Source organism: Xiphophorus hellerii, chromosome 5 (assembly GCF_003331165.1).
Source record: "Xiphophorus hellerii strain 12219 chromosome 5, Xiphophorus_hellerii-4.1, whole genome shotgun sequence".
NCBI classification, from domain to species: Eukaryota; Metazoa; Chordata; class Actinopteri; order Cyprinodontiformes; family Poeciliidae; genus Xiphophorus; species Xiphophorus hellerii.
In genome coordinates, this window is record NC_045676.1 from 5,068,428 (window position 1) to 5,087,530 (window position 19,103).

The following is a 19,103-nucleotide window of genomic DNA, read 5'->3' on the forward strand; positions in this document are numbered from 1 at the left end:
TCAGCACGATCCTCCGCTAACACCTTCTTTTCTTCTTCTGTTTACTCGTTTCTTCGACGACATCTCAGGCGCATGCGCAGTGTTGTCATCAATTGGTACGCCTCATTTTATTCTTCGGCGAGCAAATCGAGGAAGGAGGAAACTCTTTTCCATCTGTCCAGCCACTGCGGCATGCCACGGAAGCCCCCTTTCAGATCCATCAGTGGGAGCTGTGAACCCATTCACTTTGACCATAACATCGATGTGTTACTTTGGTGTAGAAAGTAAGGGATAACGTCAAAGGATCGACATAATATGGTGCGTTCCAGGCTGAGTGTGTAAACACTCATAGTTTATATCTCAATGTTGCACATTTTGTTGATAGAGTCTAATGAGCTGATAAAATCAGATGAATTTGAGAAATAATCTCGGGCTTTGTCGTCCATTTCGGAGGAAAAACTCCTCTCACTCCGCCTCTTTAGTACTCACTCCCGATTAATCCACCGGTGAACTGTTAAGGAATACACCCATTGTTAAGGAGAACATTCAGCATCCCCTCCCCCACGCGAAATGGCAACCGACAGAGGGTTTAAATAAATAAATATTGCATAGCCCTTTAAAATAACCACTAGGTTAACTATTCAGTCTTCAATGTCTTGTAGAAAACTTTAATACATATTGATTGTTGAAGTTTGTGTTCATCCATTTTATTTATTATACAATAGACCATACTGTATTGATTCCCAAGGGGAAATTGATTAGATATCAAATTAATTATCAAGTTAGATATTAAGTATATTTTACTGTACAATGTTTACCATAATAAATTGAGCATATTTTAATAGAAGATACTGTAGGTATCCTTAGATACCTTAGTATCCTTAGATACCTTAGATACTACTGTAGGTATTGGTAGGTACTACAGTAGTAATTTTAAGCAGCTTGAAAATGTGACAGAAATGTATTCAAATCAAAATTTTAACTATGTGGAAGCAACATGGATATGTCCCAACTAAACAAGAGTAATTCTTTTCCTCAACAACAATGAAGGCATGGTCCATGGATATTTAAATGGGGACAAAAATAGTTTTACTAATTCAAATTTTGTTCAAATTTATGACTCCAATTTGGACCCTGTTGAAGTTTTATGAACATATATTTAAATTTATATTTCTTAGTATTTTTACTATGCTGTACTTTTTACTTTTCCTTGAGTAAAACCATGTTGATGTCGTGCTATTTTACCCACTTTTGCCTGGTGGTGATGTCACAGGAGGAAAAGAAGACTTTATTTTTTCTCACCTTACTTTACATTAACCTCCCTTCCTTGTCCCAGTTCTCATTGCAGGCCTGCAGGAAAATGTCGGCCAGCTGCCAAGAGGGAGTGACTGTGGAGTTGCACACAACTTTATTGTGCCAGAAAAATCCACTCAGGCTAGACAGAGGGACTTTTTACAAGTTCACTTTTTGTTTACACACTCTCTAAGATCCTCTCTCAAGTTGAGCTTCATAACTCAACTTCTCTGGTTTAATGCTTGCCAACTACTCTGCTGTTTTGGCGGCAGAGAGCGGAAAAGAGAGGAAGGTATAGATCGCCAAGTATGACTCACTCCAGTCGGCCAGATGTGCCACATCTGCAGCCATGATGATGAGTCTGCGTGTTTCTGGGCAGCAGAAAGGTTCAAACACATTACAGAGATGTTTGAGATAGTCTCTGTGTGACGTTTGTCCAGAAGCAACAATGCTTCTGAATAAGATACATTTGAAAAAAATAATTATAATTGAGCACCCATTGTTTCAGCTGAGTTTCCTTAGATGGAAAACTTTTTAAACAATTTGAATAATAAACTGAACTCGACTGCATTATTTGATAACGATCAACAAGAAGTTTTTTGTTTGTTTTTTTTGGCTACAGAAGCTAAATAAAAAGGCATTCACTAAGAAAGTCTCTGAGTTGGCAACAGTGAGGTGACTATTGTTAACTGCAAACGCTCAGACATGACCTGGTGGGCTGGTCTGTCAGCCAAACCTCCTTTACGGGATAGCAGAAGAGGACAGCGGTTGATTTTTAGACGTTTGCTGAGTTAGATAAGATCAGGGGATAAGATTGGCTATCGGTTGATCACCGACCTCACAAAATTAAGAAAATCTGCACCAATAAATCGACTGGCACCACAAATCTGGAACAAACTTCCAGAAAATTCCAAAAACAGCCGAGACGCTGCAGCTCCTTTAAATCGAGGCTAAAAACCTGCCAGATTAGATTTGCTTCTAAATCATAATAAATTAAACACTGACCAACATTTTGACGGCACATGATAAAATGTAATGTCTACTACTGACTTTACAATTGGTGATTGTTCATGTTATTTTTATGTTTTCATGATGGAAAGCCAGACGTGGGTAAAGTAGGAGTAGCACTACTTCAACATATTTTTACTCAAGTAAAAGTAAAAAAATACCGGCAGCTGTTGCCTGAGTTCTACCGTAAATTATAGACCTCTTTTTTTTTTTTTTACAGTGTACAGTTTTACAGTGTAGAAGGCCTAGAAAATTACTCCAGTAAGAATAAAAAGGTATGTGGTAAACAATCTACTGAAGTACTGACTAACTGATCAAATGGACCAAAGTCTAAAATATGTGGAAATTTGGGGTATTTTATGAACCAAAATGAAAATAATTTATATAAATAACATAATTACAAATGATCAAAAACAAGCAAAAGAAAAAAAAAGTAGAAATCAATCTCTTTCAATATAAAGTATATGTAGTTGACAACAACTACAGGTGAATTTTTGGTTAAACATGTTTGTTCTTTATTCGGTGAAGTTACTCACAGTGGGTAGAGAATCAATTTTACTCAAATAAGAGATACTTTATAATAAAATAACTCAAGTAAAAGTAAAATATACAGCATAGTAAAAATACTCTACGAGGTCTTTTTTTTCCAGAAGGTTATTCAAGTAAATGTAATAGAGTAAATATACTACTGCCCACTTCTGTTGTTGCTGAAATGTGCTACACAAATCAACTTGACTTGACTTTAAATTGGTGAATACCAGGCAGAGTTCTGGTTTCAGGCGGATCCTCATCACCTAAATGCTCAGTCTGTTTTTCCTGTGTCGCTCCCTTTGTGCCTGTGCTTTTGAAGGAAGGAGCGAAAACCAACTCTGCTGTTCCCATTCGCATCCAAAATGGCTGAGATCTGACACCATGTGAAAGAGAGACTTGGCTTCTCTCAGAGGGATCCTGTTGCTGAGGAAGAAAACAAAATAACCTTCATTCAGTCTGAGCACCAGAAAGACGTATCACCATCATCATCATCATCATCAACACGGCAACAGAAGAGGCACAAGTTGAGAAAGTGGGGTAATAGAACGGCATTCATACTTCTGGGATATAAACACATTATTCTTTTTTTTTCATCATTATTTATCAAATCTTTGTCTGTGATAAAAGAACCCGCTGAATTAAAAATAAACGTGTTTTAACCAATAATTCACTAGATACAGAAATACACCTGCAGTTTTTGTTAAAGTTTCATAATCATTCGTTTTTTATTTGACAGAAAATAATTTGGAAATATTTTTATTTTGCCCAATTTCGATATTTTTCTTACTTATGCAAATTATTGTCATTTTCTTCCTTAAAATACCAAAAATTTCCACATGACTTTATATTCTGGTCTGTCTGATGATGTAATTTTTAAATGTTAAATGATTGATAATTTGATCAGTTATTCAGTCATGAGTAGACTTTTTACCAAATACCTTCTCACTCATTTCTTAGACGGCTACATTTTACTTTTATTTGAGTAAAAATATGTTGAAGTAGTGCTACTCTAACTTGAGTATATTTTTTGGGTACTTTACTGACCACAGTTAGTTTAACAAGTGGTGAGATTTATATAATTATTTATATTGTTTGAAAAGTAATCACAACAAAACACGACCTGTAGCAAAATAGACTGAAATTCACTGAAGAAAATGAAAAAGGAGCATTATGAAAGAAAATATTCACACACACATTGAAGACTGCAAAAGCACTTTCATTTTGGAGACGGCGGTGTTTGGACATAATGGCAGTTCTTAAATTTAGAGGAAAAAGACAGAAGATGACGGTTTTTAAATGGACAAAAGCTCTAAGTATTCCACCAAATTAATTGTGGATCAATGACAAGAACAAATGTTGTGGAAGGATACTTGAAACTAAAAATAAATAAATTTACCACTTGACAATGTTTGACAAACTTCTTGGGAAATAAATATTTATTCATTTCTGCTTATCCACATAGTATTTTTTAATATGTTTCCACTCATGCTCGACCTGTTAAAAAACAAGAAAAATCCACAATCAGTGCCAGCTCTTTATTCACCTCCACAAATAAACCACATTTTTTTACGCACACACAAATCTTTTTGACACTATTTTCACTCCATAGAACTACTCCATTATCTGTATACTTGTAAGAAGATGATGTTTTTTATTTTTTTGCTGGAGTGAATGAAAACTGTCTTTTAAAGTTTTTATTTCTTGATTTTGTCACAATCTTATTAAGAGGGACTGATGAGGGAGTATTCGGGGTATCATCATAAAACAAATTTACAGTCTATCTTCATGCTCTTGTACTTAGTAGACACATACAGTTGAAACCAGAAGTGTACATAGAGTGACACTACTTTAGTAGCTCTACATCGCAGTTATCTAGAGGAACAACTTTTAAATCAATAACTTGTTTTTTAAAATTGTACTCAAAACAAAGCTTGTCATTTATCAAAATAAAAATAGTTTTGGTGATTCTAACTGACCTTAAACAAGAGAAGTTTAGTCTGATTTAGTGTCAGAGAGTAAGGAGAAAAAAAAGTGTATCTTTTTATGTGGTGTATTCAATCATCTGGTTGCAACTGCACACGTATAAAAGAATAAAGTATTACAGAGCAGTGAACCAGTTGTTTATTGCTATCATTTCTATGGGCTACCAAAATCATCTTTTAGACAACTGGTTCAACAATCCTCATGCAAAGACAGTCATGCTTTTATGCTACATTCACTTGATACATTTTTGTAGTTTTGATGTTCTCAGCCTAGAAAGAGGCTATGTGACTGAAATTACATTGATATGTTCTGTTTCTTTAGCTGTAATGTTCAATAGAAAATGCCCCAGAGTCACTGGACTTGAAGTGCGTTTGTCTGAGCGACAGCTGGGAGCGATACAGTCCGTTGCTCTGGAAGTCCAACGGACTGTCCGAAACCTAGAGTAAAAGACAGAGGGAAAAACTCAACCTAACTCAAATTTATTTCTACAGCACATTTTAAAACAACGCATGTTAATCAGGTCAACAAGGAGAAAACTTTTTTTTCCCCAAATACATTCAGTCTACATTCATCCATGATGTTAAGCTTTTATTTTTTTAAAAATCCCTTTTTTTTTATATTTGAGACTGTCACAATGCTGTGTTACTTTTGTATGAGACAAAAAATCGATCTCCTGATTGATTGGTTGTTTCTAGTAGCAACTAGAAATTGACAGAGCCAGGAGGCGGGGCTTAGCTCTGCCAATCGCCTTCCTCTCTTTCTCTCTGCTATGCCGCACCTAGCATAGCTTGTTGTGAATGCTAAGGCTAGTTAGCATGACCACCGATAACGGTGGATTAACTGTTTTAAGTTGTTTCTCCGACATTAGCCTAAGGTACAGGTAAAAGGTAATTTTATTTATATAGCACATTTTTAGCAACAAGGCAATACAAAGTGCTTAGACCCTCCTCCTGGCTCTGATTGGCTGTTTTTGGTTCATGGTAGCTCAAATGGGAGGTGAAGGAGATCAATCTTTTCACAGATTATCGGGCTCATAACTCTTACATGGTAACAGTTTTAACAAATATGTAATATGTTTATAAAATAAAAAGGATGTCCTTAAAGCTACTTCCGGCAGCTTTAAGGAGTTTTACTTTACCTCTTCAAACTTCTTAGCCTTGTACTGCTCTGCACCCTTCAGGAAGTTTAGCAGTATTATATCACAAAGCACTGTGCCCTAGAAAAAAACAACAATACAAAAAATAATAATAAGAAGAATATCAATATCAATAATAGAAGAAGAAACTGTAAGAAATAAGGATGCACTGATCCAATTTTTTCACTTTTGACACTGATATCGACATCTGAGGCTTAGTGTCGGCCGATCTGACAGAAAAAGAGCACTGAATTGACTTAAAATGTTTTCCTTTTTAAACAAAGACATTAATGTACTGAATTAAAGATCTATTTGATAACTCTCAATCAGTACAACACATTTAAATACACCAATAGCTTCACAAGCTTGGTCAAACATGTAAAAACAACTTTAATTTGTTCAGCCAGTGAAATAGGAGTAAAACAGCCAATGTAAAAATAAATTATTAAGAAACTGAAACTGACTAAAAACATAGTAAAATGTACAAAAATACAGCAACAAATTTTCTTTCAAATGGTTCAGAAAGAGCAAATAGGAATTCTAAATATAATGTAAAATAACAATGAAGTGTAGAATTAGACTTACTAGATCTGCCTTTGTAATATTGGATTGATGCATTTCTAGTGAGACCCTAATTAAACAAGATTTTTGAGGCTACAAAAATGTTAATTTTTAAACTCTGGTAAACCTAGAAAATGATGTAAGATATAAAAATTCTTGTATAATATTAGTGTAAATTATAAGAGTTTAGCTCACCACTCCCACTGATGTGAACGCTGCCACCATGTTTATGATTGTTGGGATCATGTTAAACTTTCCCGCCTAAAAACAAAGATTTTTGACAACATTCACAGTTTCCCACTCACTTGTTTTGAACAAATATAAGCTATACAAACAGGAGAATTTAAATCTCTAATGTAACTGAAATGTTCCTGAGTTCATTTGGAATAAATTGTTTTTAAATATTAAAATCTATACTCACGTTGCCATTGACAATAACATCAAATCGAATGGCAAAAGCTTTGACCAGAGTGCGGTAGTCTGTCCCATTTTCCATCTTATAGTATTTTGCAAACCTGTACAAACAAATACAAACATACAAATATTTCAATATATTTACCTCTTATATTTAACCTAGATAATAACAAATAACATTAAAATAATATGTCTAAAGTTGAATATTTTAGTTTTGCTTTGAAAAAAAAAATTTACAAACAGGCGAACTTTTTTCGCGAGTAATTTGGAGTTACGGGCCACAAAAAAAATGAAATTTTAATTTAATACTCATAGTAACTTTTTGCATTAAATGGAAAATGATTAGGTCTAATTTAACTTACATTATAGGATGACTATTATGCGTTATCTACACTGTACCAAGTAAATTCTGGGTTCAGAAATAAAATATTTTGCACAAAAGTATGATGCTAGCCTAGTGTTCTAAAATATACAACTAAGTTTTCTGGTTGGTAATTATGAAAGAAACTTCAATCACCTGAAATTGTACCCAGGAGAAACGTTGCTCTGCTGCGACATGGCATCGAGTCGGGTGAACGAATACGACGGTTTACATTCATCGTCTGATTTATCCAGATCACACATCCAGCTGATCATTATTCCAATCACTCCACCCTAACAGAGGAGGAATATAAGGATAAACAGAAAACAATCAAAGTGCTTTAAAAATCATCCAGATATTTTTTGGCAAAAAGTTAATGTTTTTAGTGTCTGGAAAATGAGCCGTTTCAAAAAACTTCCAGGTTGTTAGGTCGGAATCAGTGGGCACTGTGCCGTTACCTAGCAACGGTACAGCCGAGCCCAGCCCGTCGCCTAGCAACCATGACTTTTTTGTTAGTTTTTAAACACATGGTTGAGTTTACATATACTGTTAATGGATTTTAGGAATGAGACTTCTTTTTATCCTTAAAGGGGACAAATGCAAAATTCACATTTTGCACATTTTGTATTTGGGTTTCTACTGCTTCCTAAAACATCTCAAGAACTTAAAAAAACCTACCCAGCTATTTTTTTGGCAATGAGTTAAAAGTTTTTTGGTGTTTGGAAAATTAGCCATTTCAAAAACCTCTGGAATTAACGTCACAATCAATGCTGCATTGTTACCTAGCAATGTTTAGTGTTTAGTGAGGTGCTCTTACTTCTGTATGCGCTGTACAATGGCTGCTGGAAAACACAAGTATTTTTTTTTTCACTCAGAAACCACTTGTTACATTCTTGTTGTTTGTGCAGAAGGCTATACTTCTGCTTTTCAAAGATGTATGGTTGTATAATTGTGCATCTGTTTGCAGTCATTTTCACGTTGAATTGGGGGGGGGGGGTATGGCCAGCAGCAGCTTACTTGTGACAGCTTATTAAAGTGACAAGACGCCCTAAAACAGCTCGATTTGAAAGAACTAAAATCTCATTATCTAAGAACAATTTTGAACAAAAAATACAAGGAACATGTTTTGTATGACCCATAAGCCTAACCTAACCTGTTCAACGAAACTTAGTAGGTCATATTTTAATATCACAAGATGTGCAGTAAATATCACAAGTTTAATTGAACCCCTTTAAAAATGCAATTGCTGTTTTTACCGTGTTTGCCAGCTGAGTGAAGTTCTGCTCTGCGTCTTTAAGAATGTCCCCCACTTTGAAGATAGGGCAGTAGATGTCATTTTCTTTGTTAAAGTTACACTTTTTGATGTAATCTTTAGTTATTGATGGAAGGAAGTTCCCTCTGCAGAAAGACAGAATTTATGTTAAATCATCACCATTTGACTGATGTTATCTATATTCTGGGTGAAATAAATCCAAAAGGGAAAACTTGAGCTAGTCTGGGACTAGTACTGGTCAGTTATATTCAGTCACAACTAACATTAATTCATAAGTATTAGTGATCTGCTTTCTCCAGTTATAATTTGATCGCCTAGAATGTGAGTTAATATCAGATACAGACAGAAAGTAGTATAAAAAGTGTTGTACTTGGTGTAGTTAAAAGTTGGGAAACGGATGCTGTTCTTTATGAAGATTGTGAAGTTCTCCACATCGTTCATGGGTTCTCTGAGAAAACAAACACATTATAACTTTTCTAAAGCCTCAGAAATGGAGTTTCAGAAAAAAAATATTAACAAACAGACTGTCACAACATCAAAATGTCTGATGCAAAGCTTGCAAATAAGTGTATAAATGATATTGAAATATATGAAACAAAACATTTCTTCTAATTTTGCACTTATGATAGAACTCTTAATACATCCTAACTTCACTATTTGGTTCTTTACAAAAGTTTGCCGTCAGTTCCAGGAGTTAAATTGAACACGCTTGTTTTGAAAAAGCATATATTTATTTTGATCACCTTAAAATCTGAAATGCATCTAAGTTGTTAAAACTGCACGTAATTTTTTCAGCCCAGCTAGAATCTAAAACTTTTATTCTGCTTGAGCAAAACAAAAAATGTTTGATCAAATTCGATGTGCCAGGGAAGTGTTGACAAAAGCTGTGTTTCCATTACAAATGTGTGCAACTTTTCTGTTAATCTTGAAAAAACACAATTTTGCAATTATTGTGTTTCCATTAAATAAGAAATAAAATTAAAATCACACATGAATAAGTCATTAAAAATCACGGCAGTGACAGAGGTGGACAGTTACGATGAGATATATTCATAATTTAGAGCTAACATCATCTGTCAGCCAATCAGAGGAGATGTTGGCGTCTTAGTTTTAGAAGCGACAATCCCTTTGTATTTTGGAGCGGCTACGTATGCGGCGTTTTGAGGAAACGATAGTCTGCAATTTTACAGAAGAGCGATGAATTCAATATGTTGGAATGACACGTAACTTTTTATGAACTGCGATGCTGTGAGAGCTCTGATGAAGGCAGAAAAAACAAAAACCACTTCCTCTCGTCTTCTTCTTTGTTGTTTTCTCCAGTAGCAACATCCGGTGATCATTTGACTTCTGTGATGCAAAAATAAGTCTTTCCGTTGCAGTTTTGTGAAACGCATCTGCTACTATACGACTGAAAAACCATCACAGCGCAGAAGCTTTTCATCAAAAAATGTGACTTTTTTTCAAACTTGCCGTGTTTCCACTCAGCAAATTTATTTTCATAATTTCAATTTGCGCAAATTTATGGTTAATTCAAACACATTTAGGGTTGCAGTAATCGATGTAACTAAAGATAAATCCATTTATGCGTTTCTTTAGATTTCGCTGGGACTATAGTATTTAAATCACATAAATGTTCTTCAGGTGATAGAAGAGGTCAGTATCTTTGAAGTTTTTGGTCAGAGTTTATCACTACACTCAGATTTCAGGCCTGACCTTGAATTTCCAGCTGTAATAGTTTAAGCTTTGTGTTGACTCTAAATTGTTCCTCTAGATAATAACTTCTTTTGGTTGTGAGTCACTCACATTGTAATGTAGAGCTGCGTATCATCTGCATAGTTGATGATATCTGGGTGTTTAGCTGCTCAACAACAAAGTGGTTCCTCAACTTGAATACACACATTAATAAATCACTGTGTATATGTAAATATATGACATGCAAAGTATCGTCTCACGTCTTGATGGTGTCGATCTCGGCAGGACACCACCCTTTAATCTCACACATTGAGACGTTGCTCTTGAAAGGGACGCAGTTCCCTGTGAAGATTCCTAAGCAGGAGTACAAAGAAATGTTCAAGGAACTCCAAAACAAATGCTATTGTAATTATATTTTAAATTTCATATCATAAATTTTCTTTCAATTGAACATGTTACCATATCCTCCTGCTCTGTGACGATATTTTGTGCAGTCACTGTCTTTGGTACAGTTGAATTTCTCAGTCTGAATTACATGGAAAGATTTAAAAATCACAATTATTTTTGTGTTTTTATGATGTAAAGTTTTGTTGCTTAAATGTGCTAATCAAATAAAGTTGATTGATTGATTAAATAATGTTAGGATAAGTATTTTACACTATTAATAGATAAGATTAAATGATTATGTTCTGAAAGAACTGCTAACCAAGTACAATTTTAACAGAACCACTGTATTGGTACTAACACTAGATTTAGCACAGATTTACTCTATTTAATCATCAGCTGGCAACTTCTAAAGGCAGTTGTTGCACTCAGATAAAAGGCAGGCTGAATACTTTTGCACACCACACTTTTCAGTTTTTTACCTGCAAAAATGTTTTGAATCATGTAAAATTTTCTTTCTACTTCACAATTTTATACTCTCCCAGTTCTCCCAGTGCTAACTAGAAACAGCCAATCAGAGACAGGAGGCGGGTCTTAGCGCTGTCAATCATCCTGCAACTAGCAGACGCTTTCACTAATGCTCAGTCTAGTTAGCATGGCCACCAATGACGGCGGATAAACTGTAAGTTGTTTCTCTGCCAATAGGACATTGAGCAGCACATTCATGAGGATGATTGACAGCGCTAGTTATTTTTGGTCCGGAGTGAGGCATTTCTTGAGATAGTAACTCAGGGAGGAAGTGAAGGAGATAGATCTTTTCAAAGATCTGTCTCAACATGGTGATAATTTCAACAAATATGTAAAACACATATTTTAAAAAAATGTTACAAACTTCAACTTTAAGTATTTTCTTCATGGCCTTGGAACTGATGATTTGCCAGATGTTTATAAGCTGTTCCCCTCTTTCCAAATGCCTAAATATGTTGTCTTGTTTTAATAAATCTTATGTATAGCTTGAGTTTTGCTCAGATTATGAATTTCCATATTTGGACATTAGATCTTGTCATTAACATAAAAGTTAATTCAGAAGTGAATTTAAAGCCAGCTGACCTCAGGACAGTATCCTTGCACTTGGTTCTCTGTTGTAATCATTTTGGTGATGATGCAAAAGACCGAACCTCCCTGTAGAAAAACCACATGGATTTTGCAGCTCAACCTTTTAATGAAACTTTCTACTAATTACTTAAATGTACTGATAAATACCTGCGTAGGAGTGACGTAGTCCGCGACATCCATGACTCTGTTGTTGTAGTTTCCGAAGCCTTTGACCTTTGTCATGACTGACGACTCTATAGCTGTGTCTCTTACCTGGTAGGCCTTTTCCCAGAGAAACACCCAACTGAAAATACAAACAGGGAAAATGTGACAAAGATTTTAACATCAGAATTAATTTAAATAAATATCAGGCTAAGTGGCTTTTGGAGCCCATTAGCAGGTTAGAAACTGACCCTTTAAATAACCAGAGTTGGGTAGTAACAATTATATTTACTTGAGTAATTTTTTGAAGAAATGTACTTTAGGAGTATTTTTACTATGCTGTACTTTTTACTTTTACTTGAGTAATTTTTATTGTGACGTATTTTACTTGTGTGAAATTTTTGGATTTTCTACCCACAGAATGACAAACATGTTTTAAATTATTGTCATTTTTGTCCGTAAAATACCAAAATTTCCACCTAGCTTTATATTTGGGTTGGTCTGATGTCATTTTTAAATATTAATCCATCCATCCATCCATTTTCTGTACACCCTTGTCCCTACTGGGGTCGGGAGGGGTTTTAAATATTAAATGATTGATAATTTGATCAGTTACTCAGTAGACTTTTTACCAAATTCTTTTTACTCTTACTGGAGTAATTTCTTAGATTGCTACTTTTTACTTTTACTTGAGTATAATTTTTGGGTAGTCTACTCTTAAAATCACTCTGTTAGATGCAGGGACTCTCCTAGTCTTTTCGGTGCCCTGGGCAAACAACATTCAGCAACATTCAGTGTGCAAGCACACTGAAAATATGTTTTTTATGTCTTACGATGCAGAGCATGTTTATGTTTATGGGGTGTTTAACTGAAGCATAAAGGTGGCGTGGCTCTTTGACAGTGTTAAAAGTTAAAGGAAATATATATATCATTATGACATCTGTAAATATCGGTATTAATATTGGCTATTGGTCCAAATTTTTGTATCCATATTTCATAGGCTGGAAGATTATTGCTAAGCAGCATTACATCAGAGTAATCACTCTATTACTCTGCACTGGTGCAAAAAAAAAGAAAAGAAATCTGTTCTTTTTTTCCCTTTTATTAAAAAAACATAATCATTTTGTTGGCACCAAGAATGTGACAATGAGATTATTTTTATGAGGACAATAATAGAAAAAAGAGGAGTTGAAAAACCCATTCTGTGGGTAAGGATTGAATTACGGTACTTGCTTGGAATCAGATCCAGCTAATGGGTAAATGAGGCTCTTCCTGTAAGACTAATCAGCCACGGCAGACTGATAATAGCTGTGTGGTTAACTATTGGACCAATGATGACTTAAACTGATTACATTTAGTCTCTAAGGTCAACATTTAATCAATGGATGAGTTTCTCTAAATCTTGTTGGGACATTTGTCCTTCAATCCCAGAAATATTCGTCAGGTGATAAAAGACCGTCTTTGTAATTGTCTTTATGTGTTTCTGAATGTTCAGGTCTGCATTTGCTCACGTTTTTCAGTAAAAAGGTATTTGTGCTAGGATAAGGTGGTTTTTTGGATTTAGCAAAATTAGTGTATTTAGCAAAACTGCAATGGAAACTACTTTCTCGCCACAAGAGTTGCATGATCAACAACCAGATGTGACTATTGGTGGAAAATACGAAGAAGACGACTGGAAGTGGTAGGAGGATGATGGTGCGGCATATTCTTAAATGATTTATGGCATGAGAAAACTTATTCACATGTGATTTCAATTGCATTCCTTAAATAATGGAAACACCACAACTGCAAAATAGTTTGGGTTTTTTTCAACATTAGTGGAATATCAAAACAGTTTTGAGCACAATTGTGATGGAAACGCAGCTACAACAACGTAGAGCTGTGTATCATCTGCATCGCTATGGTAACCAATCTTAATAATTATTCTAAGATAATGTATTTGCCTTATATGGGAGAAATGTGCTTTAGAAGAGGGGACAAAACTGTACTACAACAAAAACAAAACATTACCTCAAACAAAGTCAATGATAATAAATACATAAAACTAGCATAAATAATTAAATAAATATGAATCAACTTTTCTGACACTGGTGCTTAATATTAATGTGCAAAAGAAAACATGGATTTCAGATGAAGCTGTTTCTGAGTTAGTGGGAGCATATTAAATAGGAAGGACCCCAGCACTGAACCCTGGGGTACCCCAGATGTGATTTCTGTCAGCTTCAATGTTAAATTATCTAACACACCTAAATATGCAAAACAAAATGCTACAGAGAAACCTGAAATAGTCCATGCCGTTTGACACAGTATTAGCTTTAATTTGCATAGCAGCCAATCCAGTTGCCCCATTCGTTTTCCTTAGCACTGATTGGCTGTAACCCCAAAAGTGGAAATAAAGAACACTGTAGAAACTAGCTGTCGTGCCAAGATGGTTCCCACTATAGAGAATTAATACATATTAAGATATACTTGGTGTTTAAACTGTTAAAATAGGCAGTTATATGTGTTTCTAGAGAAGTTCCCAAGTATTCACAGATTTTAGCTGCTGGCATGTAGATCATAAAGCCACAGAGTGACTATAGCTCAGTGAATATAGAAGTTTCCTTGCAATCTGAATGTTGTGGATTTGATTTTACATGATGACTTTCCACTGGACAAGTCAGTTTCACTAGGAAAGCGCAACAGAAATTGTCTCCATTTAGCACTTAGTCCATTAATCATTAGTGAGAACTGGAATATCACCACAGTGATGCAGAATTGAGTCAGTTCATTCCTAAATTACAAATTAATCCAATTCAGGAGATGTCTGTAAATCTGAACAGGTCTCAGTGCACTGCAAAAACATTAAGTATCATGTATTTTTGATCCAGTTTCTACTGCAAATATCTTATTACACTTGAAATAAGACAAAATAACTTACAAGTTATGTTTAAAAAAGATATATAAGGCTGTTTCAAGCCAAATAATTCCTTAATGTCAATAAAAAGTACTAGTTCCATTGTCTTATGACAAATGTCTTGTTATAAGTGAAATAATCTGTCAATATTAAAGAATTATTAACTAAAGACAAGCTGTCTTAAAAGTTACTCTTTAGTTATTTTTGTCTTATTTCAAGTGTTTTAAGATATTTGCACTAGAAACAAAACCAAAAGTACTTGGCAAGATTGAGTGTTTTTGCAGTGTGTACTGATAAAATTTGCTTTCTTTTTAAAACCTTTAGCAACATTGAAACACAATGAAGACAAGAGTTCTGAAAAGCACATTCTATTTATTTTAATGCAAGTTTCTCTGAAGCTCAGCTGCGTTAAAAGTGAGCGGTTAGGCGCAGCACTTAAATCACTGCTAATGCATTTGTATTGACAGAAATCTTAGAGTGAGGAACTGACACTGCTTTAAGCTTTAAAATCTTAAGTGTAGCTGCTCATCATTTAATAAAAAGCTGTTGAAGTATCTGTTTATGAGTAATTATGTTGAAGAGTCACTTAAAATCACACAAGCTAAAGTCTGCAGACATTTAAATGGACTTATAGTGAAACATTAACATTTCAGTGAATTCAGTTTTACAATTCTTTAAAATGAACTGTTTTAGCAACAAATCCTTTCATTATTCAGGCTTTGCAGTAATTAATGAAATGATTTACACTTACCCAATAAAGTAAGAAATGATGATAAGTTGAACAATCCGGTTAATGATGCCGATAGTCCAGCTTTTCACAACCACCGACTTTGTCGTTTCATAAGTGAAGAAGTTCTTCATACACGACCACATCTTGGCGTTATGTGGATGGAAAATACGAAAAACCCTCAAAAATAACCGAAGTGATTTTTTTTACGGTGTATAGATTTGGATTGGACAGTCTCAAAGGTAATTCTAAGATTAAAGTGAACGCAAAACAGGCAAAAATAAAATAAAACGAAGCTTTTGTAAAGAAAAAAGACTCTTAATTAAGCTGTTAATTGATCTAAATTTCCTCCATCTCACTGACTTCTGCCTCTGTTCTCTTCCTGTTTCTGCAGACGCCAAACATCTCGATGATAAAGAGAATAAATGAGGATCCGTCTGATTCGGTGTTAGTCTTTTATGCGAGCTGTGATCCAGCTAGGCTTTCCTCCTTCTGGCAGCTAACTTGACAATTCTCCTAAAAGGCCAATAATAAGACGCCTCCTCTCTCTGCAGACTGCGCTGTGGTCGCACACACTCAGCCTTCAGTCAAAACCATCCAGCAAAATTTTAATCCACATCCTCCCCTCTCATGAGGCTCAAATTTTAGATACAAACCTTACTTTGAGCCACTTCCTTTAATTTTCTGTTTTCATTTTCATTCTTTGGTCTTTCAGTTTTGATTTTAACTAAAAAAAATTAAGTTGAACAGAATAGACTGCAACAATAATTAAGACAAAAGGATGTTTAATTTGAGAGGGAAAGGAAAGTTCTGCATGTTAATTATGAACAAAAAAACATGCACAAGTCATTTTTTCCAAGTCTTTTAACATTTAATTTACAATCCACAAATCCGTTTTTTGAAAATGTATGAACTTTAATATTTATTACATTAGAAATATACATAAGCATTTATGATCTAAGAAAAATAATCAAAAGAGATTAAAACTAATCACTTTCTTTACATTGTCCAATAATTTTTAACTGCAAAAACACAAAATCTTACCAGATAATTTTGGTTTAGTTTCTAGATCAAATATCTTAATAAACTAGAAATAAGAAAAAACTATCTTACATGTAACTTTTCAGCAGGAAGTAGAAGCTTGTTTTAAGTCAATAACTCCTTAATATTCATTAAAAAGTTCGAGTCCCATTTCACTTTTAACATGACATTCTTCCCATGCTATAAATTAAATAATCTGAAAGTGGAAATAATACTTTTTCATCCATCCCACCACTTTTAGCATCCAGACTGACTTTTCTACAGAAGTTCATAAAAGTTGTTCTTTCATTCTTTCTTTCTTTTTTTTAAGCTTTCTTCATCTTGTTGTAATCTTGTGACGATTCTCCAATTACTTGATAACTTTGAAATCGATCCATAAAAGGCTCCATCCATTATTACTACCATAAACGCTGTGCTGTTACGTGACGTCAACATTCTTCTTCTTCGTTCAAACACAAGTCTGAATGCGGTTGCATTTACTTAGTAGAATGAACGACCAAGCAAAAAAACAACAACTAAACAAATAATAATAATACAATCGATACATTGCATAAATCAGTACATAAAGAACAGAAGGCAACAAAAGAATCTTGACATTGACGTCAAAATAATTTAAAAAAAAGTTAAAATAATCCAAAACCAACACACACAAACTCATGGAGAATAAGCAATGCAGCAAATACATGAGGAAGTCTATATTAGTTTTACATACTGTTTATATTGGTTTTATCAATAAAATTCTGCTAATTTTAGTTTTAAATCCTGCAGAATGCTGCAGTTTTTTGCTTTTCTTTTAACTAATGTTTATTTGATTTGTAGAAATTAAAACCTTATTTTTTTCTCTCTTTGCTGAGATTTTTCCAGGACTTCTTAAGGTTTCCATTAAACAGCCGACGTAATGCAGCCGAGGGAAACAGAAACCACAGAATATCCATTAAGAGAGAGAGGTAGACCACACTGAGAGGAGAAGTCGTTTTGTGTAAAAGACAGCTATTAGCGCCATGGATGAGTCTCCACATCCTAATACACACATCTAACCATATCGAGAATATAACATTACACACTTATTCACTTACAGCGCCTTTCAGTCTAATGCCATCAGGAACCGCTGAACGCCTCCATTAAACATCACAAGTTAGGACTGGATAAAAGCCTGTCAGCTGATAGAGTCCTCCCTCTTTTTCTTTCTTTCCTTCTCTCTCTCTTTCTATCGCTACAGAAGATGTCGGCCTCATTGTTGCTGTAGCCCGGCAGTTTTACGATTTTAGCTGCATCTTTGGTTTCTGGTTATTGTTGCTGTTTGAAGCAGCGACTTTATCCAACAGTCAAAAGTGTCACAATGTGGTTTTTCTTTAAATGTTCATTTTCTACAGTGGTGTAATCTGTATGTGCAATTCTGACTTTTAAGACATTTATTAATACTTTTTTTATTACAATTATTTGAGATTTCTTTTATTATTTTTCTTTCTTTTCGTTTTTACCATATTTTTTCTTAGTTTTGTTCTATTTGCTTTGTTTATAATTTCCTTTTTCTTTCTTTCTTTGTTCATCTTCTCTTCCTTTATTCCTTTTTTCTTTATTTTCTTTGTTTTTGTTGTTATTTTCTGTCTTTGTTTTTTTCTTCTTTATTTTCTGTCTCTGTTTCATTTTTCTTTGTTTTTCTCTTCCTTGTTTTTATTTTATTTTTAAAATCCACTCCGGTGAAAATAAAGCCAAAAGTGGACCATTTTATTTTTATCAGAAGTCCCACTACTGGACTAAAACTAATATATTTCAGACAACATAAACTATAATGGCAACATTTTTTGTTGTTTTTACCTTAGATCAGGGGTTTCCAAACCCAGTTTTCAAGGGCTGGCCTGTCAGGATAACAAATTTTGCTGGACGATAAATTATCCCAGTATTTATTACAATAAACAGTTTTATTGCTATTTTGAGACCATTTTCCTGTAATATAAACGGCATAATAAGTTTGCCTTCTCAAAGATCAATAAACTTCAATTTTGTAAATAACGCTTTGAACTGGTAGAAATCATAAATATCCTAAAAATGGAACATCTAAAAACAGTAAAGTGACCATAAATAAAACAGATTATGAATTGTCTGTAAACATAATATTAACCATCAAAATGGGAATTACTGAGCTCATTTTAGTTTATCATGTTATTGATTAATTGCTTATTGCAACAAGTTTAGAAATAAACTCTCTACATAATATAATCTTTAAATCTTAAGTTTTTATCACAAAACACAGTGATAAGCCTTTATTAAAATGAGTAAAATACATGTGAATGCTCATATTCTCAAGCTATAAAAGCATCATTTGAATGCGACCCGTGATAACAAAAGTATTAGTGAGACACAAAAGATGAAATTGCACGACACAGGCCATTCTAAAGAGATTTGTATTGATTTGGAGAATTAAAGCCACAGCAGAGAAAGGGAGGAGGGAAGAAAAGGACTTTGTCCATCTTTTGCTCTCCTACCAGCCATTAGCGACACTCCAGCCTCAGGCAGCATGACCAGCGTCTCCATTAAAGTCAGCACTTTCGTCCAGGACTGAAACAT

At 34.3% G+C, this 19,103-nt stretch overlaps 1 protein-coding gene and 1 long non-coding RNA gene across 2 annotated transcripts; one reads left to right on the forward strand and one right to left on the reverse strand.

Annotated features, from left to right (window-relative positions):
• The first annotated feature begins 33 nt into the window (after positions 1-33).
• LOC116720324 (uncharacterized) lies at positions 34-4,924 on the forward strand. The gene is made up of 2 exons (XR_004339373.1): positions 34-297; positions 3,131-4,924. It is a non-coding gene; the product is annotated as an uncharacterized LOC116720324 (long non-coding RNA).
• On the reverse strand, positions 4,466-16,377 carry p2rx3b (purinergic receptor P2X, ligand-gated ion channel, 3b). The gene is made up of 12 exons (XM_032563506.1): positions 15,519-16,377; positions 11,878-12,013; positions 11,725-11,796; positions 10,690-10,756; positions 10,491-10,584; positions 8,909-8,986; positions 8,522-8,663; positions 7,422-7,558; positions 6,912-7,005; positions 6,686-6,751; positions 5,933-6,010; positions 4,466-5,231 (listed from the first exon to the last, which is right to left on the reverse strand). Exons 1-12 carry the CDS (start codon positions 15,638-15,640, stop codon positions 5,112-5,114), a joined length of 1,206 nt encoding a protein of 401 aa, XP_032419397.1. The 5' UTR covers positions 15,641-16,377; the 3' UTR covers positions 4,466-5,111.
• Positions 16,378-19,103: the final 2,726 nt, after the last annotated feature.